We start from the raw sequence: 12,037 nt of genomic DNA, 5'->3' as shown, positions 1-12,037 counted from the left end.
AGCCATGACCATCAAAAGCTTCCACCATGTGATATTTTATATCACCACTATGATATTTTATTATGCATTTATTATTACTACAACTGTATTTATATAATTGCTTTGATTTTTTTTAATGTTGTGTAGATAGAATGCTATGGTGTTGACATTGGTGTTCTATGCTGTAACCTGCCCTGTGGTCTTTTGACAAAAGGAGGAAGGAAGAAAGGAAGGGACGACAATACCTCAAGGACAGCCTCTTCCCATATGAACCTACCTGAGATCATTCCGAGGCCCTCCTTTGTGTGCCACCTCCTCGAGAGGTCCAGAGGGCAGCAACATGAGAACAGGCCTTCTCTGCTGTGGCTCCCTGTCTATGGAATGCTCTCCTCAGGGAAGTTTGTCTGGCGCCTTCATTATACACCTTTAGGCGCCAGGCAAAAATGCTCCTTTTTAACCAAGCCTTTGGTTGATCTGATTGCCATCCAACACCCTTTTAGAATATGGCTCTTTTTGGGGGTGGGGTTTATTGGATTATTGTTTTTGGTTTGATTTTATACATTGTGGTCTTGTTTGTGAACCGCCCTGAGACCTCGGGGTATAGGGCGGTGTATAAATTGAATAAATAATAATAAATAATTATTATTTTAAGGGCCGGTGTCAGTGTAGTGATTCAAAGATGGGCCAATGAAAATACCAAGGCACTGAAAAGGTACACTGAAAATATATGAGAACAACGTAAGCATTCTACTGCATCAGGCCAAAGGCCCATCTAGTACTGCATCCTGTTCTCACAGTGGCCAACGATACACCTATGGGAAGCTTGAAAGAAGGACCAGAGCACAACAGCACTCTCCCATGTTAATCCAAAAGAAATGTAGACAATAGAGCTCATATTATTGTTCTTCCTAACCTACTTTTGTCTCTCTTGATTCATCCCCCTTCCCTTCATTGCAAATCTATCCCCACCTTGTTTTTGTGTAAAGTCCATTTTTCTTGGAAACAAAAGTCTGTTGGGGGGGGCATTCATTACTTCCTATGAAGTTATCACTGCCACTTTCATAATAAATTATTGCAGGGAATAATTAAAATTTCAGAACTGCACAAAGCCCCAATGTCCTCAAATAGCTGAAGCCCAGAAATTCCTTTGTTACTAATCCTGTGCTCTCTGAAGTCAGTGGACCATCACAAAGCATAAAAATAACTGGTGCCTCACAGCAGACCTTTACTTCTTGCCATCTTAAATTTCACTGTGAGACTTGATGGGCCTTTTAAAAGGGGTTGATGTTTTCTCTTAGTAAGCAGCCAGAAGCCTTAGCTATTCAATTGCGACTGAAAGATTTCTTTAAAAACCTATTCGTGGGGTGTTTCTTTGTTTAAACACTTTCCAGTGATGGACTGTGTGCCCAGCAGAAACCTTTTAAAAATTCAACACACACCTAGACTACATAATAAATCTTTACTGAAAACTCATTTCTTATGAAAATAATAATTTTATACCTTGAACAAACGTCACAGTCACATGTGACTTCCTATTTAGCTTACTGCATTGGTTGTTCACTCTCTTTCCTATTTTTTCTACTGTATATATTTCTATTTTGTAATGAATTGCAATCCTACAGAATAAAGTTTCCCCCCATGCAAGCTGACATTTAAAAATTTCACAGCCACAACAGAGAAAAAGTTACTCAGATTGCTACTACACTTTTCTTTCCAAAATACCTTGCTTTTTTATTCGTCCTTTATATTCCCATGTTTCACCTTTTTTCATAGTTTCGCTTAGAGATACACAAGTTATCTCCTTGTCTTCTGTGCCTTTTCTTTATTGTGACACATATTATTATTGCTGTTAGGGCAAAACTGAGTTTTCACCTACAAAATTTTGCAGGGCAAAAGGAATAAGGAGATAAGTTATGGAGGGGGAGGTCCAGAAATCCGTCTTGCTCAATTCTTTCCAGTACTATTTGTGTGTGTGTGTGTGTGTGTGTGTGTGTGTGTGTGTGTGTTATTCTAACATTAATCTAAGGCACATATATAGTAAGAAGTAACAATAACCGAATCTAACAAAGGCACTAAGAAAAAGAATGCTTCTGAAAATCCTTATTTAATTTTGGCCAAAGCTCTACATTGAGAAAGTAATGCAGCCAGCTAAAAGACTGACTTGCTGATGATCTAATTAGAAAATGTTGGTGAAACCAGCAAGTTAAGAGCAGATCCTGAGATATGATCTGCATAAGGTAGAGAGATAAAAGGGTCTATAGAGCACAAGACATTACTTCCAGTAACTCTTACAGAGGAGCTGCAAGGAGATACAATGGGGGAGACCATAACATTATTTATTTGCACTGTTAGTCATTTAAATATATTTTTAAAGTCTCTACACAGCTAACCCAGAAAATAAAAGCCAAAGGCATTGCATAAAACCAGACAATGCTTTACAATAAAACCATTAGAAAACCTATAAAACAAATCCAGAAATGGAAGAAAATGTAAGCCACAGAAAACGTTTCATCAATAAACAAGAGAACAGTTTATATAATACATCAAATACAGTATAACCGCATCTTACACAGGGTTTGCGTCCAAGGGTTCCATGTGTACTCAAGCCTTTGGAACCAAACCCCTGCCCCCCCCCCGGGGCATCCCGGGGCTTCCGGAACCAGTGTGCTGCCTCCATAAGCCCCAGAATGTTCTCACGAGATCTCACAGGAACACGCAAGTTCCTCAAATATCTCACAGGCGCATTCCAGGACAAGCAAGAAAACAGAACCTTGCTTGGAAAGAAAGATAGTGTTTAAAGCTCTTTTTGTGCTGGGAAAATCTGACGCGAAGAATTTTAAAGCTCTCTGCCTTGCTTCTCAAGCAAGTCTCTCTCTACATGCCAGTGCCACATATAACTTGAAGGATTTCAACCAGTCAGCTTTCAAATGCATATAGGTGAAATCGCACAAGTTGAATGTGCTTAAGAAGCGATCATACTGTAGATTTTACCTGGCACCAAAAATGATGTTAATGATGGTGCCAAGCAAGCCTCCCAAGGGAAAGCATTCCACCATGGGGGAACCCTAGCTGAAAATGCCCTCTCCCTTGTTGACTTTCCTCAGGGGAGAATCTCATATTAAGACCAAAATGCCCAGGTAGGTTTACAGCAGGAGAGATGCTTGAAAAGATATTGCGGTTATGAGCTGTACAGAGCTTTATAGGTCAATACCAGCATGCTGAATGAGCTTGGAAATGTATAGGCCGCCAGCGTAGCTGTGCCAGGATTGGTGTTATATGATCAACTTGCATTAAGCCTATTAGCAATAAGGCAGTCATATTCTGCCACCAGCTGTAGTTCCTGAAAAGTCTTAAAAGTTAGCCCCACGTAAAGCATGTTACAATAATTTAATCATGAGGTTTCTCCACATGACTGAGGCTACCTATGCCTCAGAAGACAACAGAAGATTCTGGAGGATCTCAAAATTATGGACCTGCTCTTCCTCAGCTGTGCCACTCAACTGGACGCCACTCAATAAGTGGGACAAGCCCACGTTTAAACTTGATGGAGTTATCATGTCACATCTCATTTGACTATAACCCTAAGCCTGCTAACTCTCCCATGACCAAAGGAATGGACCATCCCTCCCCTTGACAGGGTTCTGTGGGGAAAGAAAGGTCAGAGGTAACAAGTGTGGAAGCTGCAGTGCCCATGGCTGCATCTAAAGACTCAGGCCCAGCCCACCCCACCCGTGAGATAAGGTGAGGCAACCACCTCGGGTGGCAGGATCCACAGGGGCCGCAGATCAAGCCTCCAAAGAAGGCATCACCGGCTGCTGCAGCCACTGCCACAGTAGCAGTAATGTTTGTGGCATACTCCTTGGAAGCTGGATCTGCTACCTCCTCGGCAGTGCTCCCCCAATGCTGCCTCTACTGCAGCCTCTCAGCAAATAGGAGGCCCTGCTGGTCTCTTCCTGCCCTGCCCAGCATGATTCAGAATGGGCCCCTTTCCCTTCTGCAATTAACATTTGAGTCCCACTTCAACTGCCAGGCAAGATTGATTTGATTCCCCTGTCCTTGTTCCTGATATAAATCTTCACTAACCCCGTCTTCTCTGCCCAAAGTAGGGGGAATTTTGTGGTTTGCCTCAAGTGCCAGAAAGGTAAAAACTTAATTCATAGAGATGAATTGTTGTAAAACATGATAGGCAGCATGGTTTGGTGACAGACCAGAAAGACCCACGTTAAAACCCCTCCTTACTGGATGGTTTGGGATCAATAACTCTCACTGTGCCTAACCTACCTCAAAGGATTATTGGGAAGATAAAATGTGGGAGGAGCATGAACAACCACCCTGAGCTGCTCAAAAGAAGGGAACGATCAAAATATAATAAACAAAGCATAACTGATACAGGATGTGAACAATGCAGAGGAACTTTGGCACCTTTCTCAAATCCTGAATGTTACTATGCAAAATAAGAAGAAATATCTAATTTCCAGCTTGGCTACCTAACATGTATGTTTTGACATGCCAAATAAATTGCATGGCATTTATAATTATATTGATGCATAACTGGAAACATTCGTGTACTCTATTGAATAAAACTGATTTTAGATATTGAGGTGGCGCTTGCCTATGGATGTTACTTTTTTGGGGGGGTAGGTATTCCTGAGCTCAAAATAGAAGTTGGAAAAGATTATCCTTAAAGAACCACATATGACAAAACTGACAACTTTTTAGATTCATAACATCTTGCACTAAACATAAAACCATGAAGATTTCAGGACTATTATTCTGGTTAGTATTATTTTTAAAATGTACTTTACATGAGAATTTCTTTGTAGAATATGAATAAAGGTTAAGATTACTCATAACTGAAATGGTGAATGAACATGGCTACAATACATGCTTGTTCTTGCTCCCCTTTTTAGTTCTATTAAGCAAGGCAAGATAAAAATAGAGCCACTCACACATGCTGCTCACTGTCTCAGGGATTTATATTCCTTTTTATTTAATGTTCCTATAGTGTTTGTGGTTTTTGTTTGCTTAAAGCTGTTTGCTTTTTAAACTGAAACATATACAACAGTCTGCAAGAATCTGATTTTTTTTAAAGAAAAAACCTCAATGCTGAACATTTCGTTTTAAAAAGCCAGAAATAAATGGTAGAATTAAACCAGATGGCAGTTAATTTAAATTCTTGCTCAGGAATCAACAATATTGACCTCAATCACACCAGTTTCAGAATAACTGCTTGAAAAGCAAACAGAGAGAAATGACACCATTGCCTATTTGTTCAAAATATAAACAAAATGCATTTTTCATTTTATGCAGCATGTCGACTGTCCTGATTTCTGGAAAACCAACATACTTTTCTTTATTCCAAAGCAAATGCCATACTAAAAGCACACAACGTACAGAATAAGCTCAGCAGCCATTTGGTATCGACACACACAGAAAAAATTAAATTACAAAAAATATATGCTTGAAAACACCCACAAACCATCACATATACACATCTCTGCATAATTATAGAGGAATACAAGAACTCTGACTTGAAGCCTAGCAACAGTATCCAAGTATTAGTTAGTCTGCTAATCAACTACCCAAAACTCACACACCACCACCTCAATGTGTTTCATATTTAAAAATAAAACCCCTCTTGTTTCTATCTTCAGAGCTGCTGAAGGAGAAGGTAAACGATAAAACAAACCTTGTTCACTTGAGGAAGAACAACCCATGTCATTTAATCCATCTGATAATTCATCTCACCACAAAGAGCCAAGGCAAAACAAAATAAAAAGATTTAAAAATAGGTTATCCAAGTAAAGGATTCTCAGTTCGCAGCATATTTAATATGTGCATAGCTGTATTTAAAGAGACCTTCAAGATTCCTATATATATTATTGCTGGTTTTTTGTATCTCCATCCTATAGAAGCCATAGTAAAAGCTGTATAGCAAATGCTTTCTAAACCTTCTGTGCTCATTTACTTGCAGACAGCTGTAGACTGGATGAAAACAATCAGGGATTAACTTTTCTATTCATCACAGCTTTTAATCCATTACTTTCCCTTCAGTCTTCAATAAAAATAAATAGATAAATAAAAATAAAATGCTGCAACTAATTGCAGTAAGAAGAGGGCAAATACATGTCAATCAATGGGGTTTAGCTGCTGGACAGTTTGTTAAAGCCTTGCAGTGTTCAAAGATGCAATGTTGGTTTTCAGCACAAAAATAAAATGGTATTGTACAGGCACTGAACTGTACTATCTTTCCAGATCTCAACAACAATTGACAGTGCCCAGTTATTTTGGAAAATGCTTCAATATATCAGAAATGTTTATAAAAGCTTATTACTGGGAATGTAAGATTTGAAGAATGCAAGGTGATAGGTTGTGTTCAGTGTGATGCTTGAAATACAAATGTGTGCAAAAGAAATTTGTGACAGATTAACTGGATACCTTTCACTCCCTGAATGTCAGTAAACAATAAAGATGTCTTGTTCTTTCAAATCATGTCATAAAATAAATTACCTTGAAATGTGACTTTCAGTCTTAATCTTTTATCTTTTTGCCCCTGCCTCTTATCGTTCCAATGAAGAATTTGATCAAATATGAAACTGACAAGTGTTAATGATATAAGAATTCATTTCTTATAGGGCAAGGGATTCTAGTCCAATCCTTTTCCCATTAAGTACTGGAAATGGGGTGTAACAAGTGCACTGCTAATGAAATACCCCAATCAAGGGGTTTTTTTAGATGTAATTTGCCCCTCAGAATGGGAGTAGACCTGTCACTCATGGGATCTCCGAGCCCCACCTCTTTACCTAAGGAGACCCTAAAGAGGTCAGAGAGGAGAAGCTGGTTGAGAAAGGTGGGAGGTGGGGTGGATAGAAGTTCCTTCAAACAGGCCCTTTGATGTTGCAGGATGGTACTGCGAGTTGTACAAATGTTTAGGATAAGGAACTGCTACTCAGGGGTTGTGTTTTTCTTTGACACAACACACACACACAAACAGAGAGAGAGAGAGAGAGAGAGAGAGAGAGAGAGAGAGAGAGAGAGAGAGGTGCCCTGGGATACAACCTAATTGTTGTATAAGCAAACCTCAGTACAGACTATGATGCAAGACTGACTGAGGATAATTATCAGCAGATACTGAAGATGTGTTCCAGACACAATTCAAAGTGGTGGTTATGAAACACAGCGCACTACATGATTCAGGGCCAGGTTATCTGAAAGACCATATTCTCCCTTAAACTCTTAGCCTAATTTTATGATCTTGAGAGAGGTCCTTCTGTCTGTTCCATCAACATCTGAAGCACATTGTGTAGAACTTGAGAAAGGGCCTTGATAACTGGTTCCAAAGGAGGCTCAGATAGTCCTGCCTGTAATGAACTTTCTCCAGGAGGCAAATATAATAATATTAAGATAAACCTTTGGCTCATAACTATTTTATATATGTTGAAACTGGTTTTAAGTGGTTCTTTTTATTGGTTTTACCTGACACATATCTTTTTTACTTTACGTTTTATTGCATTTAGGAGTATATGGGAGGTTAGAGGAGGGATAGTACCTCTGGTGGGGAACACATTTGGTCCCCACCCTGCACTTACCTAACACCTGTGGCTCCTAGAAGCTGTCAGCATGTGACAGTGCCATACCCTGGAAATGGCTTTGATTGGCCAGCTAAATCAGGCAAAGGTGGCCGATGGTTCTCGATGAGTTAGGGACTTCCCCTGCATGCAAAAACAGGCTCTGGCAGATTGAGGGATGAAACCAATAGTGGGTCTAATGGTCAAGAAGGCAGTTACTGCATGTGCTGTAGAGGGAAGTGAGGGGCAGATGGGGCTCATCAACCTGAGAAGGTAGCCCATCTACGAGAAGGGAAGCCTCTGCTGGGTACCTTGCAGGATATCTTCAGGAGAAGAAAAGGCTAAAGAGTAAACCCTAAACAAATCCAGAGTGGAGTCCCTAAGATGGTTCGATGGCGCCTGGTATGCCTTCTTCTGGCAACTCCTGCAGCCAACCTGGTGCCAAACATATTACTCTGTTTTCATTTGGACCACATGAGCAAGGCCAAGAGGGAGGTCTTCCTGTCTGGGCAGCCCAGGACCTCCATATACACTGCCCAAACCTGTGCCCCAGGAAAGTCACTTTCGTGCTGCTAAAGCAGCAGTTTCACTTCACTCCCACAAGTGCATTCCACCATCTTTTGAGACAGATGGATGCCAACAATTATATTTTGTTTGCATTGTGATAGTCACTTTGAGTACCATTTAGTGGAAAGGTGGATCACAATTTTTTTTTTAAAGTATAAATAAAGAAGGAATGGAAATCTAACAGTGCATCCCTATGTATGCAAACATAAAAATAACCTCCTTGAGATATAGGATGAGGCCTTGTCCAGTGATATATTCCTTTTGGTCTGAAGTTGTTACTCGTGTCAATTTTGTATTGGCAAAATGCTTGATATTAGCAGGTACAGTGGTACCTCGGGTTACATATGTTTCAGGTTACAGACTCCGCTAACCCAGAAATAGCGCTTCAGGTTAAGAACTTTGCTTCAGGATAAGAATAGAACAGAAGCGCGGCGGCAGCAGGAGGCCCCATTAGCTAAAGTGGTGCTTCAGGTTAAGAACAGTTTCAGGTTAAGAACGGACCTCCAGAACGAATTAAGTACTTAACCCGAGGTACCACTGTATTCATCTCCTTTTAAACCGTATTTCTGTAGTATAAGGCTTAATAAATAGAAAACAGATGTAGACTTTGCAAGCCCTTATGGTGAAGTTTAAGTATTAAAGCCCAGAAGGATAAATACCCACTATCTATTACACAATGGTTTTAGACCTCGCTGTCCTGGCTACATTCAAATATATTGTATAGAGACATCAATTCATGTGGGAACCTATTTGGACAATGGGAGGGTTTATATTAACTTAATTGTTTAATTTAAGATTTGTGTCGTTATCGTCACTCTATCCCCAATGTGAGCTGATAGGGTGTTAGCATGGGAATGGCCTGTGAGATCCCGCAAGGGCATCTCTTGACTTCCAGATCCAGTGCCCCAAGTGGACCTTGCCCCGCCCCTGCCTCATTTCCATGTATACAAGGAACCCTTTGAACCAAAACCCACGTAAGATAAGGCATTACTGTACATAGTGAGGTTCCTGCCTAATGTTCATAAAGTGTATCTGAAGTGCAATCACCAGTGAATGGCATTCCAAGTACGGTCAGACTATATTTTACTTTCTTGTGTTCCATGATCACTGCAGATGGTGACAGCAGCCACAAAATTAAAAGACGCCTGCTTCTTGGGAGAAAAGCAGTGACAAACCTAGACAGCATCTTAAACAGCAGAGACATCACCTTGCCAACAAAGGTCCATATAGTAAAAGCTATGGTTTTCCCAGTAGTGATGTATGGAAGTGAGAGCTGGACGATCAAAAAGGCTGATCGCCTTGATGCTTTTGAATTATGGTGCTGGAGGAGACTCTTGAGAGTCCCATAGACTGCAAGAAGATCAAACCTATCCATTCTTAAGGAAATCAGCCCTGAGTGCTCACTGGAAGGACAGATCCTGAAGCTGAGGCTCCAATACTTTGGCCACCTCATGAGAAGAGAAGACTCCCTGGAAGTCTTAATTTACATGATGGTATATATATATTTATTACATACCTATATCAGTTTCCTTGTGATTCTTGATATATTCAGCGAGCTCAAAATTTCCAGCAATTATTGCCACCTAAAAGATGAGAGAACACAGTGCATTTAAGATTTTGGGGTTAAATTTTATGTCCCATATGTGATTAAAATTCTAGTAGCAGATACATACAAATATCAAGTAGATACTTTTCCCAATATAACATCCTTGCTGATGCTTATTTTTAAACTTTCACATACAGTTCATATGCATGCTGGCTGTAAAACAGATGCTTTGGATTTCCATAAATGCATATTTTAACATAATAGGACTCATGTTGCCCAATGGTGATTCATAGAAATAGTTTGTTGGCCACAGAATTGGTAGAAGCACAGTTGGCAACAACACCTCCAAATATTGACATATTCTTCCATCAACAGACAAAAAAGTAATGGATTACAACACACACACACACACACAGAAAATTCACTGGAGGAGGCCTTATTAAGATTTTGCAGAAATTTACTTGGTTGGGTTCTGATGCAAAATATTGTGATCAATCAGGTGTTTTTGACAGTAGGGACACTGAAAACTGCTTTTACCAGGTCAGACTATTTGCTCATCTCAACTGGACAAATCAGCTACTTCCTGATCTTCTTTTTAACTTATGATACCAGTAACTGCACCCGGAACCTACAGCACCCTAAAAACATGTTCTCTGTCATATTGTATGATTATCTCTATTGCAAATGCCACAATGCTCCCCACTCAAATATTTGTAAAATACGGTAATCATAAAATTTACCGCTTTTAAGCTGTTCAGTTTGAAAAACTTTTCTGCTGTGTTGTATTTGTATTGATTATATTGTATTTCATATGTTGTATAATGCTTTAATGGCCCTTTGGGACAAAAAGTGGCAATCAAATGAATAAATAAAAGGGAGTCAATGTCAAGGCAGTTAAATGTGTGTTCACGTGACAAGATGAAAATCATAATTGGCTCTGCAGATACCTGCAAACATTATTCCTTAACCTGTCTTTCCTTTAAGGAGTTCCTGTAAGGCAGGTTAGAGGAGAGAGAGTGACTGACCCAAAGTCACCTAGTACTCTTAGGTTATACAACATGGACTTTCAAGCTAAATTAGGAATACTGCAGCATCTTCATGATCTATGATCTATGATCTATGAAGACTACAATATTAATCAGTTAAAAACCAGATAGGAGAACTAAATGGATTGCCCTTATAATGGATGAATGAATGTAAGAATCTGTATTTCCCCAGGAATCTGGATTGGAACCAATGCTTTTTAAATTATTAGTAAATGATCTAGGCTTAGGGCTGAGCACTGAAGTGGCATGTTTACTAGTGATGACAAATTATTAAGGCAGCAAAATCAAAAAAGGCATTGCAAGGCACTCCAAACTGAGAGAATAGGGAACAACATGGCTAATGTGGATCAATGTTAAATGTAAAGTGGTGCATGATGTATATACTGTAATGGGGTCTGAGCTGGCACTGACTGACCAGGAAGAAGAACTTGGGGTTGTGATGTATAGCACAATAAAAACATTAATTCAGAGTCCAGCAACTGTGAAAAAGGTGAATTCCATGTTAGGGATCATTAGTCAATACAGTGGTACCTCGGGTTAAGTACTTAATTCGTTCCGGAAGTCCATTCTTAACCTGAAACTGTTCTTAACCTGAAGCACCACTTTAGCTAATGGGGCCTCCTGCTGCTGCTGTGCCGCCGCTGCACGATTTCTGTTCTCATCCTGAAGCAAAGTTCTTAACCCAAGGTAATATTTCTGGGTTAGCAGAGTCTGTAACCCGAAGCATATGTAACCTGAAGCATATATAACCCGAGGTACCACTGTATTGTAAACCTGAGGTGCAAATCTATGGTGCACCCAAACCTGGAATTTTGTGTATAGTTCTGGTTACTGTATCACAAAAAGTATATTTTAGAGTTGGGAAAGGTACTGTAAAGAGCAACTGAAATGATCAAGGGACAGAAACAACCCCCCTGTTACCATTATTTGAGCACTCTTAGTTTAGAGGGGGAAGGAAACAAGAAAGGGAGACATAATGTGTGGGCAGCGTAGTTATGCATGTTGTGAAGGAAGTGGACTTTAAAAAGCTATACTTCCTGTCATATAAATAATAGTAGAACCTGGGCTCATCCGAGTAAACCAAGTGGCAGAAGATTTAGGACAGACTGTGAATAGTTGGAACTATGGAATTCATTACTGTAAGATGTGGTGATGACCACCAACTCAGACAGCTTTTAAAAGGGATTAGACAAATTCCTCAAAGATAAGATTATTAAGGACTGCATACTACCTTCAGGAACAGATGCAACATGCCTTTGAATACCAGCTTGCTAGGGAACAGCAGTGGGAGAGAGCTATTTCCTTCATGTCCTACTTGAGGACATAGGCAT

At 39.9% G+C, this 12,037-nt stretch overlaps 1 protein-coding gene across 7 annotated transcripts in view; it reads right to left on the bottom strand.

The window, feature by feature from the left end:
- Positions 1–12,037, bottom strand: part of SHANK2 (SH3 and multiple ankyrin repeat domains 2) — a 338,288-nt gene that overhangs the window by 236,117 nt on the left and 90,134 nt on the right. For all 7 annotated transcript variants that reach the window (XM_083748814.1, XM_083748807.1, XM_083748812.1 and 4 more), the window contains exon 10: positions 9,631–9,697. In XM_083748814.1, the coding sequence (XP_083604940.1) occupies positions 9,631–9,697 (67 nt within the window). The remainder of the gene's footprint in view (positions 1–9,630; positions 9,698–12,037) is intronic.

The sequence above is a fragment of the Podarcis gaigeae genome (assembly GCF_964106915.1).
Source record: "Podarcis gaigeae genome assembly, chromosome: 1".
Lineage (NCBI taxonomy): Eukaryota > Metazoa > Chordata > Lepidosauria > Squamata > Lacertidae > Podarcis > Podarcis gaigeae.
Note: the sequence above shows the minus strand (reverse complement) of the source record. Positions and strands in the feature narration are given on the sequence as shown.